The 26,020-nt window shown below is 36.6% G+C and overlaps 2 protein-coding genes across 4 annotated transcripts in view; both read right to left on the minus strand.

The window, feature by feature from the left end:
• Positions 1-1,163: 1,163 nt before the first annotated feature.
• On the minus strand, positions 1,164-21,942 carry LOC117343534 (solute carrier family 22 member 21-like). Of its 3 annotated transcripts, none has more exons than XM_033905920.1 (9): positions 21,712-21,942; positions 10,018-10,389; positions 8,648-9,069; positions 6,303-6,527; positions 5,522-5,656; positions 4,793-4,875; positions 2,956-3,073; positions 2,257-2,329; positions 1,164-1,789 (listed from the first exon to the last, which is right to left on the minus strand). In XM_033905920.1, exons 2-9 carry the CDS (start codon positions 10,036-10,038, stop codon positions 1,553-1,555), a joined length of 1,314 nt encoding a protein of 437 aa, XP_033761811.1. In that variant the 5' UTR covers positions 10,039-10,389; positions 21,712-21,942; the 3' UTR covers positions 1,164-1,552. The 3 variants fall into 3 exon arrangements, with proteins under 3 accessions (XP_033761811.1, XP_033761809.1, XP_033761810.1); XM_033905918.1 differs by lacking the exon at positions 21,712-21,942 and adding an exon at positions 12,811-13,012; XM_033905919.1 differs by lacking the exon at positions 21,712-21,942 and adding an exon at positions 12,690-12,763.
• Positions 21,943-23,444: 1,502 nt separating this feature from the next.
• The window catches only part of LOC117343345 (secretin receptor-like), a gene marked incomplete in the record, with an annotated part of 57,721 nt that continues 55,145 nt past the window's right edge, over positions 23,445-26,020 (minus strand). The window contains 1 exon segment of the mRNA XM_033905686.1: positions 23,445-25,951.

Genomic DNA, 26,020 nt, shown 5'->3' on the forward strand with positions numbered 1-26,020 from the left:
TGACTTGTTCATCTCTATATCGCCAACCATTGACTTGTTCATCTCTATATCGCCAATCATTGACTTTTTCATCTCTGTATCGCCAACCATTGACTTTTTCATCTCTGTATCGCCGACCATTGACATTTTCATCTTAACATTGCCGATCATTGACTTGTTCCGCTCTATATCGCCAACCATTGAAATGCCCTCTCTATATCGCCTACCATTGACTTTTTTCCTCTTAGCATTGCCAACCATTGACTTGCCCTCTCTTTATCGCCTATCCCTAACTTTTCCTCGCTACATTGTCAACCCTAAACTAAGTCTTCTCTCTATCGCCTAGCTTGGACTTTGCCCTCCCTTTATAACCAAACACTTGACTCTGCCCTCTATAATGTAAAACCCTTCACTCTGCCAACCTTTTATTTTGGCATATCTCTATAAGAAGTATACCGTTTATCCATATTAGCTAGGTAGGTGTTCTCTACAGTCAGATTAATTCGTCTGCACCAAAATCTTAGCGACACCAAACTGTGTACAGAATAAAATAGCTAAAGGGGGATAACTCGTTGACTAGAATTTCCTGAACATACATTTACAGATATAAATTCGATGTCCATGGTCTTTTCAGCTTAAGTTTTTCTTATTGTTTTTTTTAGATACATAACGCATTTATAATGAAAATCTAATCATTGGTGATTTGGGCACATAAGTATGTAGCCCTATGATGATGTCACCAAATGTGTTTTCATAACATAGAGACAAAGTAAGAAATGTGTCAGGTCTCTTAAAGATGTTACAACAAACTCTTTTTAATTATTTAAATTTATTTAATTTTAAATTACTTCTGTGGTAGTTTTTCAGGCTTGATATGTTTATCTTACGTAATCAAAGCCTAATATAATATTTTAATGATTTCCATTGGCTAAACGCATTTATTTGGCCATGTAATCACCAAATTTACGTTGATGTTTGTAAGGTCGCTTTTGATGGCTAAAATATCTGCAGAGTGTAATTCATTTCTCAGAGGGGTAGTGCCCAGAGACAGAAAACAATATTTGATTTATATTAAGGTAGCTCAAATTTTTAACATTACCTTTAAGTGATATTTTAGCGATATTTTTATGTTATTTTGCTAAAAAACATAACAAAGAAAGGAAAAAACAAACACAAAAACAAAATTACGATGGGAATATGCTCTTTTTATTAACAACAATTATTAATAGTCTCATATAACATGTTTTTATCCATATTATATATTTTACGAGCTAAGTCTTTTTATAGCTATTCATCTTTGGACCGATGTTAGTGTTTAACAGGTTATAAGTTTACATGAGTATTTTTGAAAATTGTCGCGTACTTTTGATAATCGCTAACAGCCTCCTAGGTATCAAACGAAAAGTTAATGATACATACATTTACCTGCGAAATACACGATGGGTGTATGTATGATAATATAATACCTCATTTAAAAGTTATCAAATATTTAGCTGCATGTTTATTTTATTTCTTTATACAAATAATATTTTTCCTGAGATATGTCGAGTTTTTTTTTTTGCTTGTAAACATGTCATGGTTTTGATATATTCGAAGGCACGTGTTCTGCGACATTCCCGGACGAATCATCGGATGGCGAGTCCGAAGAAAGCAAAGAATGTAACTGGGTGCGTCTGTCTCTGGTGGAGTTTTCGTCGATGACATCTTGCATGGCTTTGCCTTTGGTTTCCGGTATGAAGGATGTACACAATGCTGTTAGGAAAAGCATGCCCCCGCATATAAAATACAATGCACCAGGGAAGTGGTGATTCTGTAAACAAGTAAACAGCACGTGCATACACAAAACTAAACTGTAAAGAATATGTTTTTACGTACACAAACTCCAAAATATAGGATCACCGACTTCAACCAACTCGTCACATTGACAATAAACGTCGATCACCAATACAACATTGCAATATTTCATCTGCTTTCCTCTCGTCGCTTTTATGTTTTATTTGATGTTGACGAATTGTCGCGGTTGTCAACGCGATACATTTTGTATTAAAACCCCGTTTATCGTTGGAGAAAAAAATGTTGCGTTTCACACTTTGTATTTTCGATTAAGATTTATTTCTAGTTTCTACAGAGTATCTAGAAGAGTGCATTTCTGAAGTAAATAGTACTGACGATATTTTCTTTTTGTTTTATATTTTGCTAGTTGTTTATAATTCAATAACCATATAGCATTGGTGAGAAATTCATAAGCGGTCACGTGACAAACGTCAGCCAGCTTACCAGGTAGACAGCCTGTGGCGCCACCATACCGCCAACTCTACTGATCGAGCACTGTAATCCGAATCCAATATTTCTGAAAACCAAATCAATTGTAACATTCTTGAACATAACATTTATAACATTTCACAATTTTCACACCTTACTTATATCTCCGAAATTTGTTCTTTTGTGTTTTATCTCTAACAAAAGTTCCGTCACTCAAATTGGTAAAATATATAGAATATTTGCTTCCGGCGACTTTCTGCTCTCTCATAATGGGAATTAATTCGCGACGCAATGTAGTACCAGACTAGATAATTGCAAAATAGTATCAGGACGTGTTAGATAAAAGATATTAAACTTTTGATTATAATAAATTTCTACCAAATAATTTGGATCATCGTGGAGCAAGATATCGGAAGGTAATTGTAAACAAACCTTTTTAGTTATTTTGCGAATTTCGTGAATAGCTAAATAAATTTCTACGCAACTGGAACATTTGTTTTTAACCAAAGATAAAAACATCGAACAATACCATTATAACCCGTGAATATTCAGTACCATTTTGATCAAATTCAAAAGAAAAAAAAAATCGTATCAGCTAAATATCTTTAACAACGTCATCAATTCTGATACATATATTTACCCACTTCGCCCAAAACGAGGACGGATGTCAAGAGAAACTGATGTGGTCAGTTGACCCAACACTAGCAATCTTACCTGACCACTGTCGGGTAATTCTCCGTGGTAAGTAACATAAGGGCTGACCACGCAGCAGCAACACCAAGTTTGGCCGCGAGCGCAAAACCATTCATCAGTTCATGCTTAATTTCCAGGTCTGAAACAAACATTAGTTTATTGAAGTTCCTTAAATCATTGTTCATAATGAACAATTGTGGCCATTATAAGTATCTGTAAGTTAGATATTATGTAAAAACTACAGTATGGCAATGTTATGTAAAAACTTCAGTATGGCGATGTCATTTTTAAAACTTCAGTATGGCGATGTTATGTTTGAAACTCCAGTATGCCGATGTTATATTTAAAACTTCAGTTTGATGATAGCTAATCTCTATCAGAGTTGTCGTTCCTTATGCTTTGGTCACAACCCCTTCCGATTAGGCCTAGGATGTACTCCGGCCGGACACCAGACATGGCCGGCCGGTGGCCGGGGCTCTCAGACAGCATCAGGGAGGTGCCCGAAAAGTTTTAACTCGAAGTTAAAATTTCTCCGGTGTCCCCTAGATTTTCATAATCGGCCACATATCCTTCACACATCGTTTAAGTATCGTCCGATATCCGGCCGGGAATCGAACGGTAATCGCACCGCCCAACAATCGCCCGCCATTCGGCCGGGCCTGGTACAAGCATCGTTCGTTGTCCGTAGGATACTCAGGCAATATTCGTACGATGTCCGGTGAATAGGTCGGTTATCGCCCGGACATCATAGGATTATCGGCCGATTAGTATTAGATGTTCGGTCGGTATTCACTGCCTCGCCGGCCCCCCAAAATGTCTCATTGGAAACAGACGCCTTACGATTACCAGACGGCCTCCGGACGGTGCCATTTATGTAAATGATGTGTGACAATTTTTTTGAAAACCAGCGGTGTACTCCCGATTTAATACCCCCTATCCCCGGATACCGGCCGATCTTTGTGACAATAGCGTTACACTCACTTACAATGAGTGTAAGGAACGACAACTCTGGTAGAGATTGGTCGATGGCATGTTGAAAACTTCAGTATGACGACTACAGAACTACAGTATCATACCTGTTATTTGTGTGACGGCGACGACTACAGAACTACAGTATCATACCTGTTATTTGTGTGACGGCGACGACTACAGAACTACAGTATCATACCTGTTATTTGTGTGACGGCGACGACTACAGAACTACAGTATCATACCTGTTATTTGTGTGACGGCGACGACTACAGAACTACAGTATCATACCTGTTATTTGTGTGACGGCGACGACTACAGAACTAGAGTGTCATACCTGTTATTTGTGTGACGGCGACGACTACAGAACTACAGTATCATACCTGTTATTTGTGTGACGGCGACGACTACAGAACTACAGTATCATACCTGTTATTTGTGTGACGGCGACGACTACAGAACTACAGTGTCATACCTGTTATTTGTGTGACGGCGACGACTACAGAACTACAGTATCATACCTGTTATTTGTGTGACGGCGACGACTACAGAACTACAGTATCATACCTGTTATTTGTGTGACGGCGACGACTACAGAACTACAGTATCGTACCTGTTATTTGTGTGACGGCGACGACTACAGAACTACAGTATCGTACCTGTTATTTGTGTGACGGCGACGACTACAGAACTACAGTATCATACCTGTTATTTGTGTGACGGCGACGACTACAGAACTACAGTATCATACCTGTTATTTGTGTGACGGCGACGGCTACAGAACTACAGTATCATACCTGTTATTTGTGTGACGGCGACGACTACAGAACTACAGTATCATACCTGTTATTTGTGTGACGGCGACGACTACAGAACTACAGTATCATACCTGTTATTTGTGTGACGGCGACGACCACCGACGAAATACTGGATATCATTAAAAACCCAAGTGCTGTAGGTTTTCTCCCAAGTCTGAGGAGAAATAAAAATCAACATTAGTTACATGTACAATATCTGTCTAGCCCATTATGATTCTCTCGTGGGACCAAACAGCTGTATGATGAAGTTATATATTCATTATTCAGCATCATGATGCTCTACATATTATTCAATGAAAGGCGAGGAAATAGACTTAAATTGTTTTTACAAAAATGGAGTGCAAGTATTTTTTTTAAGAAACTTTTATTGACGTGAGACGCTTACAAAGATGGGTAAAGAAGGCACAAAATGATGATTAACGAATTCAGGGAGACTGTCACTTAGTGTACAATGTAGTTCTCTTTCAGTCGTCACCACCTGGGTATCGACACTCTAGGTCCCAAACAATCAATGAACGTGTCCTAGAATGACGTAACAGCTGTATTTGTTTCTACTCCAACTTTCGATTGGTAGTGAAAGGTTCAAAATTGCAGCGTGTCTTCCGCTTTGTACAGCTCATGTACGCCGTAGGATGTGGTTGGAGAAATCCCGATTCATAGGGAAACTCGTCGTCGGAAATACAAAAGACACTAACAAACCAGAGTCTCGCGGATTTCCGACGATGAGGCAAAATGGATGATACACCAATTGACCCAAGGTTATAGGATTAAAGTCCTACACATACGTAAGACTCACTTACTTGTTGGAAAGAAAATAAGTAGACATCTGAGCCGGTACCTCTACTACGGTGATAAGGAACATATTGTAGAACAGATTCCCTGATAAACTCTGCACGCCGAACGAGATAGCGTAGTAGGCATACCCACACGACAGCCTAAAATAAAAACAGGTTGTGGACTGACGGCATATTATGATGACGTCATTGCAACTTTAACGTAGCATTTAAGCAATTAACAGTGGTTTTAATGTTGTTATTGTGGATATGGTAGGAAGATGTATGGTGGGCAAATGGCATGGGAACCCGTTACTACATTTGCCCACCATATATCTGCTTCCATATCGACTATAACAACATTAAAACCACTGTTTAATACTTATATTTATATTGTCTTACCATTTTCGTCAACTTTGAAAAAAACTGAACCAACAAAAAAAAAAAAAAAAAAAATCCCGCCTTTTTTAATGTCACATGATCCACTGGGTGTTATAGGCTTATGGTGGCAACTGCCTCTTAGCATTGTGTCAATGGGGAAATGCGGAGCAAATGTAAATATACAGCAGTAACATGCTACATAATTATGTAAAAAAAAACCGCTGACGTCATAACAAGTGTAAATAAAATTTATCACAAAGGTGTTTTAAGATGTTCGAAATAATGATCACATAATTGAGAAACAAAAAATGCAAAACATTATTCCGAAATAAACCTTGTTCTGTTTTTCATTTCATATGTTTTTGTTATATATTCTACAAGAATATATTTTTTACGATAATGAAATGATTCTTCGTCGAATATTTACCATCCGACGCCAAGCAGTAACGTGTAATTACGAAGTCGTTTCGATGCTAGGATATCCCTTATCGAGTACTTCTTGCCTGGGGTCTGGTCAATATCTGCAAGCATTCGAAGTTCCTTGACGTTCGGAACAGGTCTGCCATTGATGCGCGCCATCCTACGTATAATATCTTTCGCCTCGTTGATTCGATTGTGGGATACCAAATATCGGAAACTCTCGGGTGTGATCCTAAAGAAGAAAAATAACAAAAAGAACTTTGCCGTCTTTAAAGCCACATACTCACGAAGAAACATACATGTATATCAATGTCTACATTTTGAGCTTTTACAGTTTTCGGACTTGATACATACCTAACAGATTATCGTGAAACAAGATCTGTAAGAAAATGTGTTTTATGAAAGTATACGGGGAATTCCCCAAAATAATAACTGTGGCTGCCAGACCAAGTTTCTCTGAAAATTAGTCCCACAATGCAACGGCGGGTTTTACAGTCCATACAAAATGGCGGAACGCTGAAAGCGGGCCCTGCGAACACGCGGACAGATTCTGCCAAAAAAAGATGCAAAAGTGAGTGGACTCTGCAAAACCCGAGTATTTCCTTAGGAAATGAAATGATTCGTTGGAACTTAACGAGAGAAGAAAAGGGAATAGACACGAAACCCGATTTTTCCGGACGTTTATAGAATTATTGTTTAGCTTTTGAACATTGTCAACTTCACCGATCTAAAAAAGTATCGATGTTTTGTTGTATGCATATTGCTACATTTTAGAATTAAGTATTCAAATGTAAACTATGTAAATGTATGTTTATTTTGTTCAGTAATTATGCGAATATTATGTAAACATGTTTAAATGAAAGCATTTTTAGGCAAAGTTCACGCATGCTCGATATGAAAACAATGGCCATGTGTGTAGTTAAGGGGCATCTAAACAGCAAATCCAGTCAAAACATTGATATTTTACAGGCCTATAAATCCATATTATGGTGCAATGTCACAGAAGTAACATGATGAACTTTTAGTATGTATCATGGCAAACCGTGGGACTTGCTGTTGACATGTAATTTGTTAAGCTGTTTGTAAATTTCAACAAAACGTAAGAAAAATGCATGTTTCAGGGGGACATAATGAACTCATTTGTATCCCATATATTACACAAACTTGCCATGTCGTTTTGCTCACAAGTGTCTAAAGCACAAAATAGGAGCATTGGTTTGACCAGCTTTGACGTTATTATATGTATAAACGCTGTTTTTATTTTGACCTTGAATTGCAAATGGCGGTCGTGAATGATATCACACAAATACGGCATATAAGGAGGTATTTAAAACATCAAAAATGCTCTTATTAGACAATATAAAGTATTCTTGAAGTGGCAAGAAGACTACTTTTATGAAAAAATTTTCAACCGTTGAGTTTGGGGTAAAATATGCCTATTTCTGAAAAAGGCTGCAAACTCACCAGTTTAACAAATTGACTTTAAAATGTTCTTCTTACTATGTTGAGATGTCTTAAATGTATGATATAGGAGTATTGTTATTAACTGAAATGCCCCCCTTTAAGCCATATTTGTGTAAAATTATTCACAGCCGCCATTTGCATTCCAAGGTCAAAACAAAATAAGTGTTTATACGTACATACAGTAAAATCCGGTCAAACAAATGCTCCTACCCTGTGCTATAGACACTTGTGAACATAACAGCTTGGCTATTTTTCAGGTTTGGTCATTTGCGTGACTTAGAATTATTCCATGCTACATCTTACCACAAAGTTACTCTATAGAAGAAACTGGTAGCATATATAGCAATTTATTGGTGATTGTAAGAAGCTACATGTCCAAACAAACATTTTGGTATATTACATGATATGTTTTGTGCAAATCTTTAGGTATTTATTCGTGTTTGAAATTCAACATTATTCTGCTATATAGATGACCCTTAATGTACAGTGCACGTTGTAATAGCCTCGTTCTCGGTTCAATGACAAATATTGCGATAAATATAAATGTTTAGAGTTATTTTTATACACTGATGTCTCAAGGACTCCCCCGGTCAACCGTACAGGTCAGTGGTCATTTTAATGTTAGGAGAGCGTGAATGAACATCTTGGATTGCCATTAATACATGTGTGCAACTAGAATTTTAGGTCGTTTGGGAGTATTGTGGCTTTAAGAATTGATCGGTTACCTTCACATGTACGTTATTCGTATAAATGATTTCAACCGGACGGTAATACATTGCGTTCTTTTATATCTTGTTGGTAGGAGACTGGAGCATAATAAAAAAAAACACTTGGGCCGAGACTGTTCTCGTCTACTTTTCCTGGGTAACATTTCAATATGCTACTCACCACCAAAAGAATACCCAGGGTACAGTCATTATAGCTGTAGCGAAATGGATGTAGCGCCAATCACGGAGCCACATGGATAGGAATCCAAGTATACATGCCCACGTTGCCCAGGATGGGAAGGCGACGACTATAGGCCGATGTCTGGAAGGCGTAAACTCCATCATAAATGTATAAAATACGGTCAGGTAACATCCGGTCCCGAACCCGAGCAAAAATCGCATGGCTGCAAACATTTTCCAGGAAGAAGAAAATCCGGCTATTGCGTTACAAAAGGCAAGCAGCAGTAAAGATAAAAAGTAGGTTGGCTTCCGGCCGATTCCGTCCGCTATGTGGCCGGCCGCGAGCCCACTTATCAGGAGGCCAGTCATCTGGATTGTCGTAATGGTGGAGGGCACCCAATCTTTGTCACAGACCAAGGCCCACTGTCAACATGTTAATGTCGAGACATGTGAAATAAGACAGTACAAGACAGAGCAACATTGCAAATGAACTTAAAGAAAAAAGTAAGCAATGGGAACATATGCTTAAAAACAAATTAAAAAAAAAGAATAAAATAAAATCTTTGATACTTAAATCAACGCTATACCGCATACCGTTATAAACATCATTATTTTGAGCGTAGCTATTCTTAATGCTAATCAATAGGTAAGACGTAAGAATTGTGTCTACATCCAACATTGCATCATTCGTAAGCGGCGACTTAATTTTCATTCGAACTAAATGTTTCTTCGTAATGTCTACCTAGACACAACCTCTCCTATTATCCTTTAGTTGAGTGTTCGCTCGGTAAGGAAGGTTGTGGGGTCTGTCTCATGGCCGAGACAAACTAGAGTCAAACTGGTACTTGCTGCACTTTGCTGTAGGTTCAGCTTTTAAGTTAGCAGTAAGGATGGCTGAGCGATTGTGTGTATAATGTGAGCGGTCAATGTGTCACTCGTCCACGACATTTCAGTGGGATGACACTATAAAATTGTTCGATAATCGGCCTTTCAGTAACGACTTGAGTTCAGATTATATTCTTGTGAAGACTTTTATTGGATATAACACGAATTTAGACGATGGTTCTGATGTGTTTGAATTTCATTTGAATATCAAAATCGTTATAAAGGTATTAAGTAAACTTGTGTTATACTGCCATAACTTAACAGACGAAATATCCAGAGGAGTTTGTATATGTGTCGAGGTGTAATCTATATCATTATTGAGATCAGAAAATAGTTCTGAAATAGGTTGGCGGTTGGTGAAACGGCAGATGAAAGAGTGGCATTATATCAAGGACTGGCCGTTCTAAAAGTCATATAGTATCACCATGAAGAAAATGCCATTACTACAATTGTATGTCGGAAGTTCTCTACTGTGGTCAGACTCACCTCACTAACGATTGTATTCATGCTGTCATCAAACCGGAAGTTGGTACACGCATCGGATGTAGAATTATTAAATGAAGTATAACATTGTTGATGTGAGACATTTCCATTATTGTAGTCAGATTCCACGTGCTGTTGTGAGAACTCGTATGGTTGTATGACGTACTACTGTTGGCGTCATTTTCACATCGCCATGGTGGAATGGCGCCAGCAAACGTCATAACGAGCATGCTCCATACGGGTCCAACTTTGCTAAAGCTTACGGACGCAAACATCAAAGCCTGGAATCTTGAGAACCCTCCAGTCACGTCTATTAGGCCCTCTAAATACTCGCTGGTCGCCGACATTTTTAAAGACGATGAAGGCATTCTTCAACTGGAAAAGTAAAAAATACAATATTCTTATCTATCAAAATATAAGCTATATTTTGATAAAATGTATTGGAATTGTATTTTGTTATGGTTTTGTTGTCTAAATATGATTTGTCTTAATACTGGTGATACTGTTATCGTATATATTTTAAGTGGTTTTCTCATTTTAGCGATTTTGGCAGGAAAGACAAAAGACATCAAAACAGATTATAATTCATGCAACTGCAGTTTTGGGTATTGTTTTCTGCCGCATATTTGTTAGTGTTTTATAGCATTGATTTGTAATCAAAAATCGCTTATACGCTAAAACATGTCCAAAATAAACACCTTTTGATCATTCAATGAAATATTGATCTCAAATATACCCCACATATATAATTATAATTATGTACAACATTAAGTGGTAGTACCCCCCCACCCCGGAGAAGAAGCGCATAGGTATGCATATAAAATGTCAAGTTTACATGCTTGTCTCTCATTATTATTGACATTATTCCCAAGTTCTTGTTTTGTGAGCAAGTATACCTGGACTTGACATAGAGGTCGTTGAAACGGAAGACTCTTAACTTTCCAAAACACTTGGCCATAATTTATCTTTGTTTACTTTCCAAAGGGTCTCTGTTGATGATGCTCCTTCTATTTTGGGTAAGGATTAATGTTTTATCTTTACGTCGCTAAATAAGTTCTAAAGCATTTCACTGAGGCCGCACTATAAATCTGTTCCTTGTTATCACAGGGAGACAAAAACGAACTAACTGCAGCGTCCTAAATCACTCACATTCATTGTTGAAACTCCTTTATTGATTCGTTTGAGTATGTATAATATATCATACAGCCAATATATAGTTAATCTGTCGCTTAAAACATAAATGAAGTTAGAAATAATGTCAACTACATAAATTGTTATGAACAATTTGACATAATTTCAACAACATTCGTCAAAAAACCAAATCAGCCAATGATATTGTTTTAGTTTGCACGATTAAAGAAAAATAAATTATGGTGTGAAGCAGAATACGTCAGCCCCTGGCCCGCTAAATTTTGTTTTTCAATGATCTCCATTTTAGTTTAATATTTTACCTTATTTTATCGATTTTCAGTAATACATGTAATTATGATTTCTCTATAATGTCCATATTCTCCGTTTATTAATAAACTCAAAACGTCTTCCCAGCTCTATAATACATAAACATAAGATGCTGGTTATTCTGGATACATTTACGACTTACATGTATACTATCTAAATGCCCGAGGTCACACACGAGATACATTAACGCTGTATCGCCCACATTTTAGTCAATGAATGGTGTAGTAAAAATCCAAAGACCTTAACACTGGGATACCATATATATGAATACAATGGTGTTCTGTTTATCCCAGGAAGTATAATCAAACTTTTTCACTTCATCGAGTTCTTTCACCCAAAGACACACCACCAAACAATAGAGGTCGATAGGCAACGAAATGACTACAATAAGGACATTGAGCGACATTTGACAAGTGTCACAGTAATTCATTTCAATAAACATACTACTCCCGCCATTATACTGTATTACATTTCATCATACAATAACCGTGTTTTACCTTGGAATGTCGCGCTGGAAGGAAACAAAAGCGATATTTTTAATTTGGCCACAACAGCCTTCATACTGTGAGTATCTTACTGGTTACAATATGGTAAACAATATCCAAAAATAACCTGGACCGTAATGTTCTACTAAATACACGCAGTAGGCTGAACCGGGGCCTGCAAAGGCTATTAGTATTCCAAGGTTATGGTGTATTCAAATGAAAAAAAAACCAAAAAAAAACCAAAAAAAAAGTGAAAAAAAGCTTTCAGCAGATATAGAATAGTGTTGTAATCTGTGATGTTCTCCATTTGCTTATTTTGAAATAACCCAGTTCCTTCAAAATCATTTTAAAAGCTGTGACTCGGTATTCTACGGCTCGATTGCACCGATACGTGTTTTGGCTATGACAAAAAAGTATTGTAATCAAGGGGCCATTGGTTTACTGGCCAAGTGAGTATATTAAATATGCTATTTAAAAATATCGTCGCCCACGAGAGATCGATTACTTCTTGAATTCGACGCTTCGCTAGTTCCATAGAATGTGAGAAATAATTATCTATTGAATTCAGTGGTCGCCATTACTCTGAACTAAAAATACCAATCTAACGCTAACGTTTCACTAAAATTAGTATCAAATTTTGTGAATAAACTAAATTCAAATTATACCAAACATACATATAGATGCATTTTTACCTGAAATGACATACAATTAGCTTAACTAGACGCTACATACCCGAGTAAGTACAGCCCTTCCAGCGTTTGAGAAGAAATGGTCTAGACACAATTTGACCTACAGTTATAGTATACAGTATATATATAAATGGCTGCTATATTTAAATATACACACAACATACCTTTTAGTTAATCGCTATCCTTTAAACACTTGCGCTGCAATACATGCTGTACTGTTGACGACTGAAATTTGAACGGGTCTTTGAAACTAACACCTATTTCAAATACACACGTACATTAGCTTTGAACGGATGTACACATTTGCCATATGTCATATGTATCGTTGACATCTACTGAGGCATGAGGCAGGTGACAATGTGCAAGATGTATAAAATACACATGCCGACTTTTAATTTAATTTTTTTTATCTTTAGACTAATTTGCCATCTGCTTGTTCAGAGAAACTGATATTATTAATATTATAATTGACTCTCACTAAGAGATGAAAGGCTATGACGCGACCAGAGTGGTTGGTAATGAGTATCACATCACATAACGCTTTTATTTTCCTAATGTCTAATCCGTCCAGTTGAATATCTCGCCTTTTAAACAATTATTGTAAGTTTTTATGCCTGTATTAAGGGTCAACACGATTAACATTCAACCCAAGACGACAAAAAAACCTCAGGCGTCGTCCTCAATACTCTTTATGTTACGAACATTCGAACCGAGGCGACGATTGCAAAACAACCCCCGGCCTCGTCCTCAATACTCTATGTGTTATGAACATTCAAACCGAAACAATAATTGCAAAACAACCTTCGGTGTCGTCCTAAATACTCTATGTGTTACGTTCATCCACTCTCTCTATACACCCATTGACTATGTAATGACAAACATCGAAGGAAGATGAAATGAGCGTTGAACCGCTTTAAGAGGGCTATGTTGCTGTGATATAGAGATATATAAACAGTTAACTTATTGGAATTATAAAGCAGAAAGACTACAATAGTACATTACTTTGATGTACATCCCCTGTTATCGTGACTAAATCAGCTAATGGACTGATCAGGTTCTGACGCTTTATCAAACCATCCAATTAACAATGACACGCTCCAGTGGAGCAGAAAGCGAAAGTGGTCGTAAACCCTGAAGCATCAAGGATGTCTTGGCGGTGGTTAGTGTTCCAAACATCTTACTCTCACCACTGCTCCGGGTTTTATGTCATGTGAAGATGATATATCCAGAGACAGAGAACATCTATGTATTCATCAAGGTTAATGTAGTGAATAACTGAATATTACTGATGTTTATCTCATTATATTGTCGTGATTTTTGTAGCATATGATATGTGGACCGCAGCGTACGTGGATCACCATAACGCCGATTAGTTTATATGCATTGAGCCTGAATATACACAAGTAACGATTATTTTTACGATCCACCGTTTTATCAGGACAATTTATTAGCACATCTTTTGTTTTCTATATTTATCTCTCCTGAACAACCAGTTGAGGCAGTGTCTTGTAAGAGTTGGTGGGTACCTAACAACGTGTCGCGCCATCTAGACCAATTAGGGTAAAAAGTGCGCGATGTTCTAACCATCGGATTAACTGATGTAACGGTGTTGATGCTCATATGCCAATCGGGAACCGTCGGCACTTTCCGTAAATCGTTTACGGAAAGTGCCGACGGTTCCCGATTGTCTCATATGCATGAACTATCGTTGCCGCTCCAACAGCATTAACAAAATAAAGTATTTAGATTCCCCTTCCTTTTCTCACCACTTTTCACATACAGCAAAATTAATTAGCTACGATATCGAAGTCGAGCAAGCTTACTTTAAATTGTTAAATTAATCTAAAATTAGTTTTTGTCAGTACTTGTAATGTATTAAATGATGTGGTAAATTATTTATTTATATATAAACTGAGTTTATTGAAATTTGAATTTTTAGCATTTATTTGATAATTCCAATTTGATTCCCATTTGATGTGTCACGTTTGAATATTCTTATTTGATTCTTCCCATTTCATGATTCTCATTTGATGATTCCAATTTGACGCTGCCCATTTGATGTTTCCCATTTGATGTTTCCTATTTGATTATTCCCATTTGGTGGTTTCCAATTTGATGTTTCCCATTTGATGTTTCCCATTTGATGATTCCTATTTTGATTATTCCCATTTCATGATTCCTATCTGACTATTCCTATTTGATGATTCCCATTTGATGTTTCCCATTTGATGTTTCCAATTTGATGATTCCCATTTTGATTTTCTTTACTTCCCTTCTGGATCTCCACACTTTCGGCATCTAGCAAGATTGATGTGTCCTAGAAGGACGAAACAGCTGCACGATACAGGTTTTTTTATGTTTGATTCGGCATACATAACTCTACTGTAACGTCCTATTGATTTGTGCGTTTCTTGTACAATGTACACTATATATATATACGCACACAACAAAATTAGGTATGCATGAATTGATTTCATAGATCGAAAAAGTATTTATATGGACGATGTACGAGTGCTTATAGTGTAACGGGAAGTACGACCTTCAGACATCGCCCTAAGAATTCGGTCTGTTTACATATCAATTATATAAGGCACAAGTACATGTGCGCCTACTGTTGTCAGTAATGGCTACAATAGGTTACACACAATGTTTAATGGATTTATTTAGCTATGGGTAAATCTGAGTTGTACTTATACCACAAGCATGTAGGTACATGTGTAGGTGTAAATATGTATTCCGTGCGCAACAGGACCAGCCTAGGATTCGAGTATGTGATTCCTGTATACCGACAGATTCAGTTTTCTAGCCATTTCCAATTACTTAACCAAATCGTTCTATTTTCCTGAAACCTTTGTCACCAACCTATTTCTAAATTTGAGAATGTGACTTAACCCGGATTTGACCTACATTTTCTGTAGATTGGTATGGCGGGTGTCGCCGTGACCTAGATTGGTATGGCGTGTGTCGTCGTGACCTAGATTGGTATGGCGGGTGTCGCCGTGACCTAGATTGGTATGGCGGGTGCCGTCAAGGAAACAGAAGACGCTTTCCCTTCATGAACGCTTGGTCTTTTTCTCCTTGTATATTTTCAAGGGTGTCCTTGCAAAGCTTTAGCGATTCTCTGTTATGTTGTTTTCTATTCCTTGGCGAAAAAAAAGTAAGAAAGATGAAGTACATTGTATGTACATCTACAGCTACGTATCCGGTGTTTCTTTTCACAGCTTCCTCGTTTCAAAACAGAAGTTTGCCAAGGGTACTACTGCAATAGTTGATTTAAAAATCAACATGACTGAACATTGATTCGAACATAAAACCGCCAAACTCTTACTGAACACTCTTCCCATGGCCCTTTGTCGCAGTCCAAACAACTGCACCTGCTGGAACAGATTTGATTGTTAGTGGAATAAATACCAACCAGTTTCATAATGAAATGTACCTGAACTATTATCTTTAAAATTGGCCAACAGGTTGTCTTACATATCATATAGGTATAAGTGCCCATATCAACTATGTAATATATTGTGAAGATTTGTTTTCCATTGTTTTGTCGTCAGCAAAATATTGTAATGTATAGAAGAGTTACAAGTTAAAACTGTCACCTTAAATACGAATTGAGTAATACATGCAGTTTTTCTGTTTAAAACAATGAATACAGCGTTTACTGTGTATATATATATATTTTTTAGTTTTCCAATCAAATATACATGCACATCAATTTATTAACATCCTGCTTGAATCTTTTAATATTGTTACCTTTCGTCATTCATCCCCACCAACAGATCAACTCTTTATCTAAACACGGATTAATAATTAATACCAGTGCCTGATTAAAGTTTGAAAAGAACAACATAGAAATAAGTTAACATAAGAAATCAGATTTTTGATAACAACTAGCCTGCAGTCGTACAATGTAATTACATACATGTGTATCACATCGTCACAAGCAGATCGATACTAGGCCCCGTTTTCATCAGAGTTCCTTAACTTAAAACTTCACATGGGAAAGTATTATTGGATTTAAGGATACCATCTTAGCTAGGAACTTTCCTTGAATTCTGTAATGTTTTCCTATGGGAAATCATAAAGAAGCGATATTGATGAAACCGGAACCGGAAATACATGTATAACAAATAGATTCAATGTTTCTTCAGGACTCTCACAACTAAATACTTTACAATATGTTATTACTAGAGACCTCATCCTTTTATTCGCTCGTTTGAAGTTCAAATGATGTGAAACTTATATCAAATTAAAGTTTGAAGTTTTTTCTATCGGATAAATGTTGTTATTGTATAGGTTTAATGGCATATTCGAGCACACGGGTACTCGGAAGACAGTAACCCTGACATTATCAGTACATTGGGGGTAGCCCCACCTTGGGAATTCCCGCCTTTTTACACCTCGAATCCTACGTCATTCTGTTTTCAGTAGGAGTGTATATTTTTGATTTTCCAACCATCAAGACCCTACACTTTATTCTCGTATATAGAAAGTACCCATTTCGTTTGTTATTTACTCAGGAAAACAGCTACAAACCTAAGAAACACATTTTCCTCAGGGACATGGTTCAGGAGAAATACCAGCTGATTGGTTGATTTAGTTGTGCGAGTCCTTCATCAGAAAACCGGATCATATCGACAGCGTAACCCCCCCCCCCCCCCCCCCCCCCCCCCACCCCCCACCCCCCTCCTTGCCATCGATACAAGGTTATTAGGTAGTATATTTTGATCTGTATAATGGGAGCAATGCATCTTATAAACATTTTTTGCGTGATAAATGCCAATTACGGTTATGACGACCTGTAAACAATCTGTTTTTTTTTGTGTGTGCGAGTTCTAATGCCATGGCATTTTGCCCTGTCAAGCCAATCATTGAAAATGCTGAATATCTCTTACATATTTAGGAATATATTACAATTCTATACTACATATGACGGATATCGTCAATTTTCTTATCACTGCTATCCATTTTGATGGTAATTATCATACTATGAATGACACGTGCCATATTTTAGCATCCTTTGAACAAACAACTCGATGCAGTAATTGACCAATATTATGCAAATATTGCATTTAAAGTTGTGACATTTGAACGCCCGAACGTATCATTGACCTCTGCGACAGTATATAAGTGTCCAAAAAAATCGACCGAGGGATAAAAAATTGTGTTGTGAGTACTTGTGTACATCGATCCCTTCTCCAAGCATTGGTGGACTTGAACGATTTCTAAGGTAAGGACGTTATGGTGATTTTATCATATAAAACACATATTTTACTCGCAAATGTCTGTCTGATTAAGATCTACGTACGCATTTCCGATATATATATATGCGCAATTATTAGATTGTTGCCTTGTTCAATAAGTATATAATTCCGAAATTAATTTTCTTTGGTTCTGAAAATTCGTTTATTGTTTATAGGTTTAAGGTTTAATGTTTATTGTATTTTAAACTAGTTATTCATAGACAGGTAATTATAAATAGCATTAATCATAGATTACGTTAAGATTCGAGATAATGCTGTTTTATGAAATATCATTTAAAAAACACCATATTTTACTCGCAAATGTCTGTCCAAATAACATCTATGTACGCATTTCTGAGATATGTATGCGCAATAATTAGATTTATGTCTTGTTCAATAAGAAAAGAATTCCGAATTTTTCATTTCACGAATTATTTTCTCTGGTTAGGAAAAATCGTTTATTGTTTATAGATTTAAGGCTTATTGTAGTTTAAACTTCTTGTTCATAGATTTTTAATTATAAAAGCTTTAATCGTAGAATATGTTAAGATTCGAAATAAAGCTGTTATATAAAATATAATTTTTACCTTGACGATCATTATCTTCAAACGTCTATAGTACCCAGCTAAAACAAAAGACCAAGGTCACTCACAGGTACCGTGCAGTTAGGATTGAAATAAAGGACAAAAGCAAATAATATATCATTAAAAAAAATGGCAGGAAATAGGAAGACATTTTTTAAATTGTGCATTCTTTGGCGGAAACAGATGATAATCATGTTATTTTCAGGATTGTTAATGCCTTTTAAAATGATGTGGCTGTGTTTTGCTGAAAGATCCGCAATTGTTATTTTTTTAAATAAAGTTCAGCTGACATACTATGCTTATCTGTAACCTCTCGGACAGGTGGGATTATTAATATGGTTTACTTATTGGACTTCCATCGATGCTAGATATTTGTTTCGTGTCTCAGATGTCCTTCGATTTTCCCGATGACTTCGCGTGAATTTCCAATCAACATACTGTACCCGTTAATTGGTGTGTCCCACATATCTTTGTTCCTACGTTTTTAAAGTCAATAGAACTGGATCATGATTAGCAATTTGATAGTTCATAATGTTTGTTAGAAGTAACTCGTCTAAGAAATGCATTCTTTGCTACCGTTGAATGGACCAATCTGTCCTGCTGAATCGCACATTCGTCTTACATATACAGGCATATTAATATCGACTGCTTTATACCATGCAAACTCATTATTACTACTAAGTATCAGAATTTCTAAACAAGCTAAATTTCACCTCATAATCACTTCGACCAGCTTAACCAGCGCGGCCATTTCTGTACTTTCCTGGAAATGTATTCTACATTTTTAATCTTAAATATAGAAATATTTGGAGATTTCGTTTCCTGATCGCCAATTAAAAAATACCAGTCTGGAGGGTATTCGAATGATGAGAGCAATTTTCATTAAACGGAAAAGGCGACTCAACGAGTGTGTAAGAGTTACCTCCCCTCATCTGTCTCGTTAAGCAGGTCCAATGTCTATGATTGTTTATGACGTCTCCAACCATACAAAAACACCAATCATCTCAAGAAATGACCAAAACATATTTAACGGAAGAATTGATTCAGTTCCGTCCCGCATTTATCATAAAAAAAATCCGTATACATTTTTTTTTCATAAAATAGCATAAAATGATATAAAATTTGCTTAGCGGTTGACATATCAATTTGAATTGAACCATTTCATGATAACTCATAATTGTTTTTTAAGATTATGAATGGTTCATTTTACAGACAATGAGAAGATATCTTCTAATATATCGTTATAGAGTGTCCATAATCACATTCTTTTATGTCTTTGAAAACTGGTTATTCACTTAACTGGGACCAGAACGTGGAATATGGTTAGTGATATAGACAATCTTAAATTGGTATTTTGTTCAATTTTATCCTAAAATTGTCATTTGTTTCATTGGAAACCCCTTTAAATAATAATTCATTAATGTGTTTCAGATGAATCTTCAGACAATTTCTCTGTTTGCTACCGTCGTTTTGATTGGATCAATCATGCAACCAATCAAAGCAAATGACACATATCTAGATTGTCAGTCTGAGTGCACTAGCGAATTTTTCGATTGCACAAGCGAGCTAGAGTGTGCATTGAGGTCTCAGAAGTGTTTGGACTATTGCTACTATGTTCTAGACAAGTGTAGCGATATATGTGACAGGAACGCAGCAAATGACGTCATCTATAGACGATCTCCGTTGCTAAACAACAAACAAGAGTACGGAAACACAAAAACTACCGGAAGTGACCTTACGATGAAACGTAACCCAACGAACACAGTTTCGCTGAAGGAAGCCTTAAAGAATGGCAAAATGAGCGCAAATGGAGCTCTTGGCAAACGCTCTGCAAACTTCATGAAAATGATGCTTGAAACATTGGCCAAGGAGTGAGGCCGAACGAATTTTATTGACAATGCTGACCCATCGCAATCAAATATTGCTTGGAAATAGACATGTGAGATATAAATCACATTTAAATGCAATTTCAATACAAATATATATATATATTAATATATTAAATTCAACGCATTAATAAGGTTTTCTCAGATTTATTTTGCCTGTAACTTGTTTTAATGTGTATTTTCCAAAAAAAAAATTCAGCATATAACTATAAAAAATAAAATTCAATGCCTAAAGGATAAATCAAGCTGAAATAAAATTATTTCAAGTTTGCAGTGATATTTTGAATTTTTGCTTTTGTTTGTTGTATGTTTTGTTTTGCGTTTAGATTAATATAGTTTGTTACTCACGATTGTGCAAAACTATATTTTGTGCTTTATTATATTTTGTTTAATATTGTATATTAAGAATATATTGATTTTGATTGGATGAGTAAAAATCATAAACCACCAATCAGAAAGTGCCGACGTAAAATTCAGAATCCGTGGTTATATATTTTTTATCTAATATTTTCATGTACACGGAGTCATTTTGATTGAAAATACTATCCCATGTTTTAAAAAATATTTTGACTCATCATTGAAATCAAATTTAAAATCCTTAATAAAAAACTGCCAAGCTATATTCTAATATTAGCTTATCTCCCCTATTTTGAAACATATCCTAGGGACCAAAATCTTAAAACTCAATTATATTTATAATTTGAATATTCTAGAGACAGGGGGCCAGTCTAAGTATTCACGGTTGCATCCAATTCAATGATGGAATCCTATCAGTCATGTTGTCAGGCTAAAACACCACATTCGTCAAAAGCTTGTTCATTGATAGAAAAGTTATTTTACGCTGCCGTCCCATCGGTGTTACTGTTCCCATTACCATGTTTTTTCTTTGATTTCATTTAGGGCTATTGATAATGATCACTATAAGTCATTTAATAAAATGGAGCAGAAATCGTCTGTTTGTGTCGCAATGTTACACATCGTACAAATGTTGCACCTATTCTCTGAGCAGGTTATGCCATAAAGCTGATTGTCCCTAAAAGCCAATGTACATGTAACATTAACGCCTCGTTGACGTAAGAGTACTGATGACCAAGACGACTCGTAGATAATAGAGACAGGATAGATTCTGGTCAGGTTCATTGTTTCGTTCGTACATATCCATTGCTCGTCAGCTGAGAGGCGCTTTGCGATTTAAACCCGTTTATAATGATATACACTAGACTTGACGATCCCTCTGAGTATGACTGATTTACAAAGGCTTCGATCCATTTGGAGCTGGACCGCACGCAAAGACCGCTATATTGTAATATCATGCAAATGCAATAATAGGTAGGCTAAATTTACGTCCTTACCGTCGATGATCTGCTGATGAATGGCCGGACTTCGATGAAAGTCTTGTCTGGAGTTGTGTAGCTGGACTCTGAGTCTGTGAGGTCACCGTTAGGCCAAAGGGTCAGGCAATGGCCTGACATGGCTGAAACTTCTGTTAACGCAGCTGTGTTTATTGTTCAAGCCGGGCGACGTGGCTATGTGATGGAGTGGCGCCCCGTGAGGCTCAGAATCAGTAGCTGACAGGTTAGTTAGTGATGTAACATTGCAGCTACTGACAAAATCTGAGGATGTAGTTCTTATACTGTCGTCGACTGAATAACTTGACAAACATGACATTCATGAAGCCTTTCGGAGGTCTTATATGCTGGTCCAGTAAGTAAGTGTTTAGTTTACTTACTGTCCAGTTCTCAGATTTTTGGTATCCTCGGGAGTTGTCCGTACCGTTCATATTGCTAGGATCACTTATGTCGAGTATGATATTGTCTCTGTCACTAGTGTAACTAGCCTAACGTTGTCACTAGTGTAACTAGCCTAACGTTGTCACTAGTATAACTAGCCTAACGTTTTCACTCGTCCACGTCCGAGTCTAGACATAACAAATAACATATGTGACAGAGCGCATGTTAATTAAATTTAAAGCACTGCCTCCCGCTAGGGATCGAACCGGGACCTCTTGCTTACTAGTCTTACGCTCAACCGATCGAGCTCGATCTCTCTCTCTAGCCGAGCAGTATATTGCGGCTAGTATTTTCCAGGGCTACACATAGATAGTTGATGTAATCCTTTAAACAACGTCCGTTACTGTTGACTATGGTGGTGTCGGGAGTAGTTGAACAATCTAGTCTCAGTGAGACCACAAGTACACGTGGAGTGTTTTAAAATGCGACTGGAAAATTTGGGCACTCAGAACAATAGGGCGATTGTCTGGAACTTCTTAGGATAATGATCATTGATCACGTGACCACGACTAGTTTTAGGTGAAATTTCTGGCTTCCCTACCTGTTAATCAAAGGGCCGATACAAATCTGACATGTAAATTAGGTGGAGGTTGGAGCAGGTAGTTAACGGATCAGTGATATCACAGATCAGTGACGCACTGGTCAAACTTAGGGATAAGAATAAAAGATGCTAAAATGATTTATGTCCTGTCTTTGACCCACGCCATGAAGACAGCGGGGATTGAAGAGTAAGATTTATTTAGCCTCTGGATGACCATTTGAATTGATCAACAGGGACCATAAACCCCACACATACTCAAGTTTACCCCTGCTTAGGCTTGTATAAGGACAGGAAAGATATTTGATGAGGTTGATAATCTTGATATATTACCATGTGTACTGTGTAGCGCCAAGGGGCCGCGGTGGATGAGTGGTTAATGTGTCCCGACACTTTAACGCTAGCCTTCCACCTCTAGGTTGCGAGTTCGAAACCTACGTGGGGCAGTTGCCAGGTACTGACCGTAGGCCGGTGGTTTTTCTCCGGGTACTCCGGCTTTCCTTCACCTCCAAACCTGGCACGTCCTTAAATGACCCTGGCTGTTAATAGGACGTTAAACAAAAACAAAGCAAACTAAACAAACCAAAGTGTAGCGCCGACAGTGGGTATGTAATTCCTCACACATAATGAATGTAGCTTTGTGAAGACAGTAATTAACTACGTTGAGATGGAACGCAGATCCCTTATATGCTGTACAAACCTGCCTAATATTTCTTATTAGACTTTGATTTGAATTAAATAACGCATAAAAATGTTAATGATAAAAATAGTTTAATTATTTTTTTATGTATGAAATATTTAATACAATTAACAAAGACAGCTTGACAATATTTTGTGCTATTAAAGTACCACAACGCTATATACGTACCACATGTTTTAAGATCTTGGTAAATTCATTCCATATGTTCATCATTTAGATCACATGTTCTCATTTTTTCTCTCTGGACATACCAATGATTCACATGTTGATGATGTGGATTAGTTTTACCTGGTAAGCCCAATTTAAAAATAGACTAATTAGAGACCTGCTTCCTCCCAAATCATTTTATCTACTTATTCTATGTATGATGTTCACTTACCGATATGAGGTATATATGGCGTTAATTATGCATTAAGACACATTCACACTAAACTCAGCAACTACAAGTAAAATATTATAACCAGAAGGCCAATTGTCATGTAAACATTCATAATTGTATAATTCCACACGTCTCAAACAGTACTGAGGTGTGTCCATGCTATTCCTCCCTTTAATGTCCTGAACTAATGTAATCTGTTTTTGATTTTGAAAAGTAGTTGTTTATACTTGCTGTTATCTCAAATAATGTAGAAATACAATTCAAAACACTGTTCAAATATATCATCTTTTTTTTGCAAACAAATAAAATTCAAATTTCTCATGCGGTGATGATGCTCATTATCAAATAATTAACTATAAGGATATAGAATAAATGAATAAAGAAATAAAACAAAGAAAGAAACTAAGATAATAAAACACGATAAAGAAATAAAAATCATGTTCGGCATTAAGAACAAACAAAGCTCAATTTTATATATCGATGACATTACACCATGCGTCAGGCTGTCAATCATTAACTAACAAAAATTATCTGATTTAAAAAATATTAGCTGATTTGTTTACACAACTTAAGGGAATTCAAATAATTATTTTCACATTTACATAACATTACAACAAACTAGAAAGAAGTATGAAGTATGGTAAATGACAGCAATAACTCTTAGTTGTGACGTCATATTTGTAACCATGGTTACGACGTAATTTCACTGTCATATCACTGTTCTTACTAAATAATTACTCTGTCGGAGACAACTAACCTGCATTAAATCAAATCACAATATGTATAGGACGTAAACCGATGTACATATAATCATTAAACTGTCTTGTCTGGTTATTTGTAGTAGTCATTACATGAAGTTTATCTGCAAGGCTGACATAATTGGTAACACACAAAGCAGTTAAATGTTTAAAGGTTGTACACTGTAAACATCGCAAACACTGCTAGTCGCAAAGGGAATTAAATAACATCCACCTATAGTATAGAATATATAAAGAATCTCATTAACAGCAACAAATCGCAGAAAGTTTCATATCAAAGGACATTATATAGTGACAGTTCCACTGCGTGGGATCTTTGCTATCGAACCAGTCGTCCCACTCACAATATGCTGAGCGCAAAGCCTTCCTCACAACTACAAACAAGCCCTCATTTACCGCCTTCAGAATTTCCAACGCTGTACACATGTATAAACAGAAGGTACACCTTAATCGAACGATCAACATTGGATTTTCCATTTAAATTTTTCACAGACATTCCTGTATGCTTTTCACTTTAATTACGTAGACAAAATATGGATCCACGACAGAACACCTATTTAACCCATGCCGACTCTTCAGAGTACAATTTACAGATAGATGACATATAGGCAGCAAGACCTTCACTTTTTTGACACATCAGTTAATGATAAAGAACATCTATTTTATAACTTCAAAAACAGTACTTGAGAAGATGAACAACGAGATCCATGATAACGTGATTCACGAGTTCTTTGGTACCAAAGATGTATTCTCCTGTTCACGACAGAGGGCAGGGAGAAAATGTCTGGAAACGGACGCTAAATGTATAGGTAGAATTGATAACAGGATTGAAACCAAAGACGCATGTTCTGGTTCACGACAAAGTGCAAGAAGAAAATGGGAAAGTATGCAAAGGGAAGCCAAAAGTAAAGGTAGAAAAATGAAGAAAGCTAAAGTAATCAAGACAAAATGTTTTTAAGAACAACACCAGACACGAACATTATAAGAAATATTTAATTAAAACAGTACGGATGACTAATATGACTCAGATTTTAAGCTATGAACATCAGCTATATAACAACAAAAATCAGAGTGTCGCCCTTTGACGACAAAAACTGCATCCCTGAAGATGGCGTGAGTTGAAAATAACACTGCCGAATAAGCAGTAGTCGATACTTTATTTCAATTTATTTTCATGAGTGAAATTCCCTAGAAAGATCTCATTTAAGGACCCCTTGATACGGGAAAGAGTTTATAACCGTAGACAGATCGCTCTGGTACTGTGTAGGTTGGTAGATGACTCAAGTATAGATACGAAGCATGTTCAATTTAGTATAGGTCGCTTTTATATTGTACGGACGGATACCGAACGGGTAAAAATAAATGTAAACTTGTTTTCACAACAATTGCCTTACTGTGGGAGGGTTTTCCCCGGTTTCGCCGGTTGCCTCCCCGACGGTTGTATAAGCTAGAGCTGATGTCCCACCATGTTTTTTAATAACTGTGTCTAGTTTAAG

The sequence above is a fragment of the Pecten maximus genome, chromosome 15 (genome assembly GCF_902652985.1).
Source record: "Pecten maximus chromosome 15, xPecMax1.1, whole genome shotgun sequence".
Taxonomy (NCBI): Eukaryota; Metazoa; Mollusca; class Bivalvia; order Pectinida; family Pectinidae; genus Pecten; species Pecten maximus.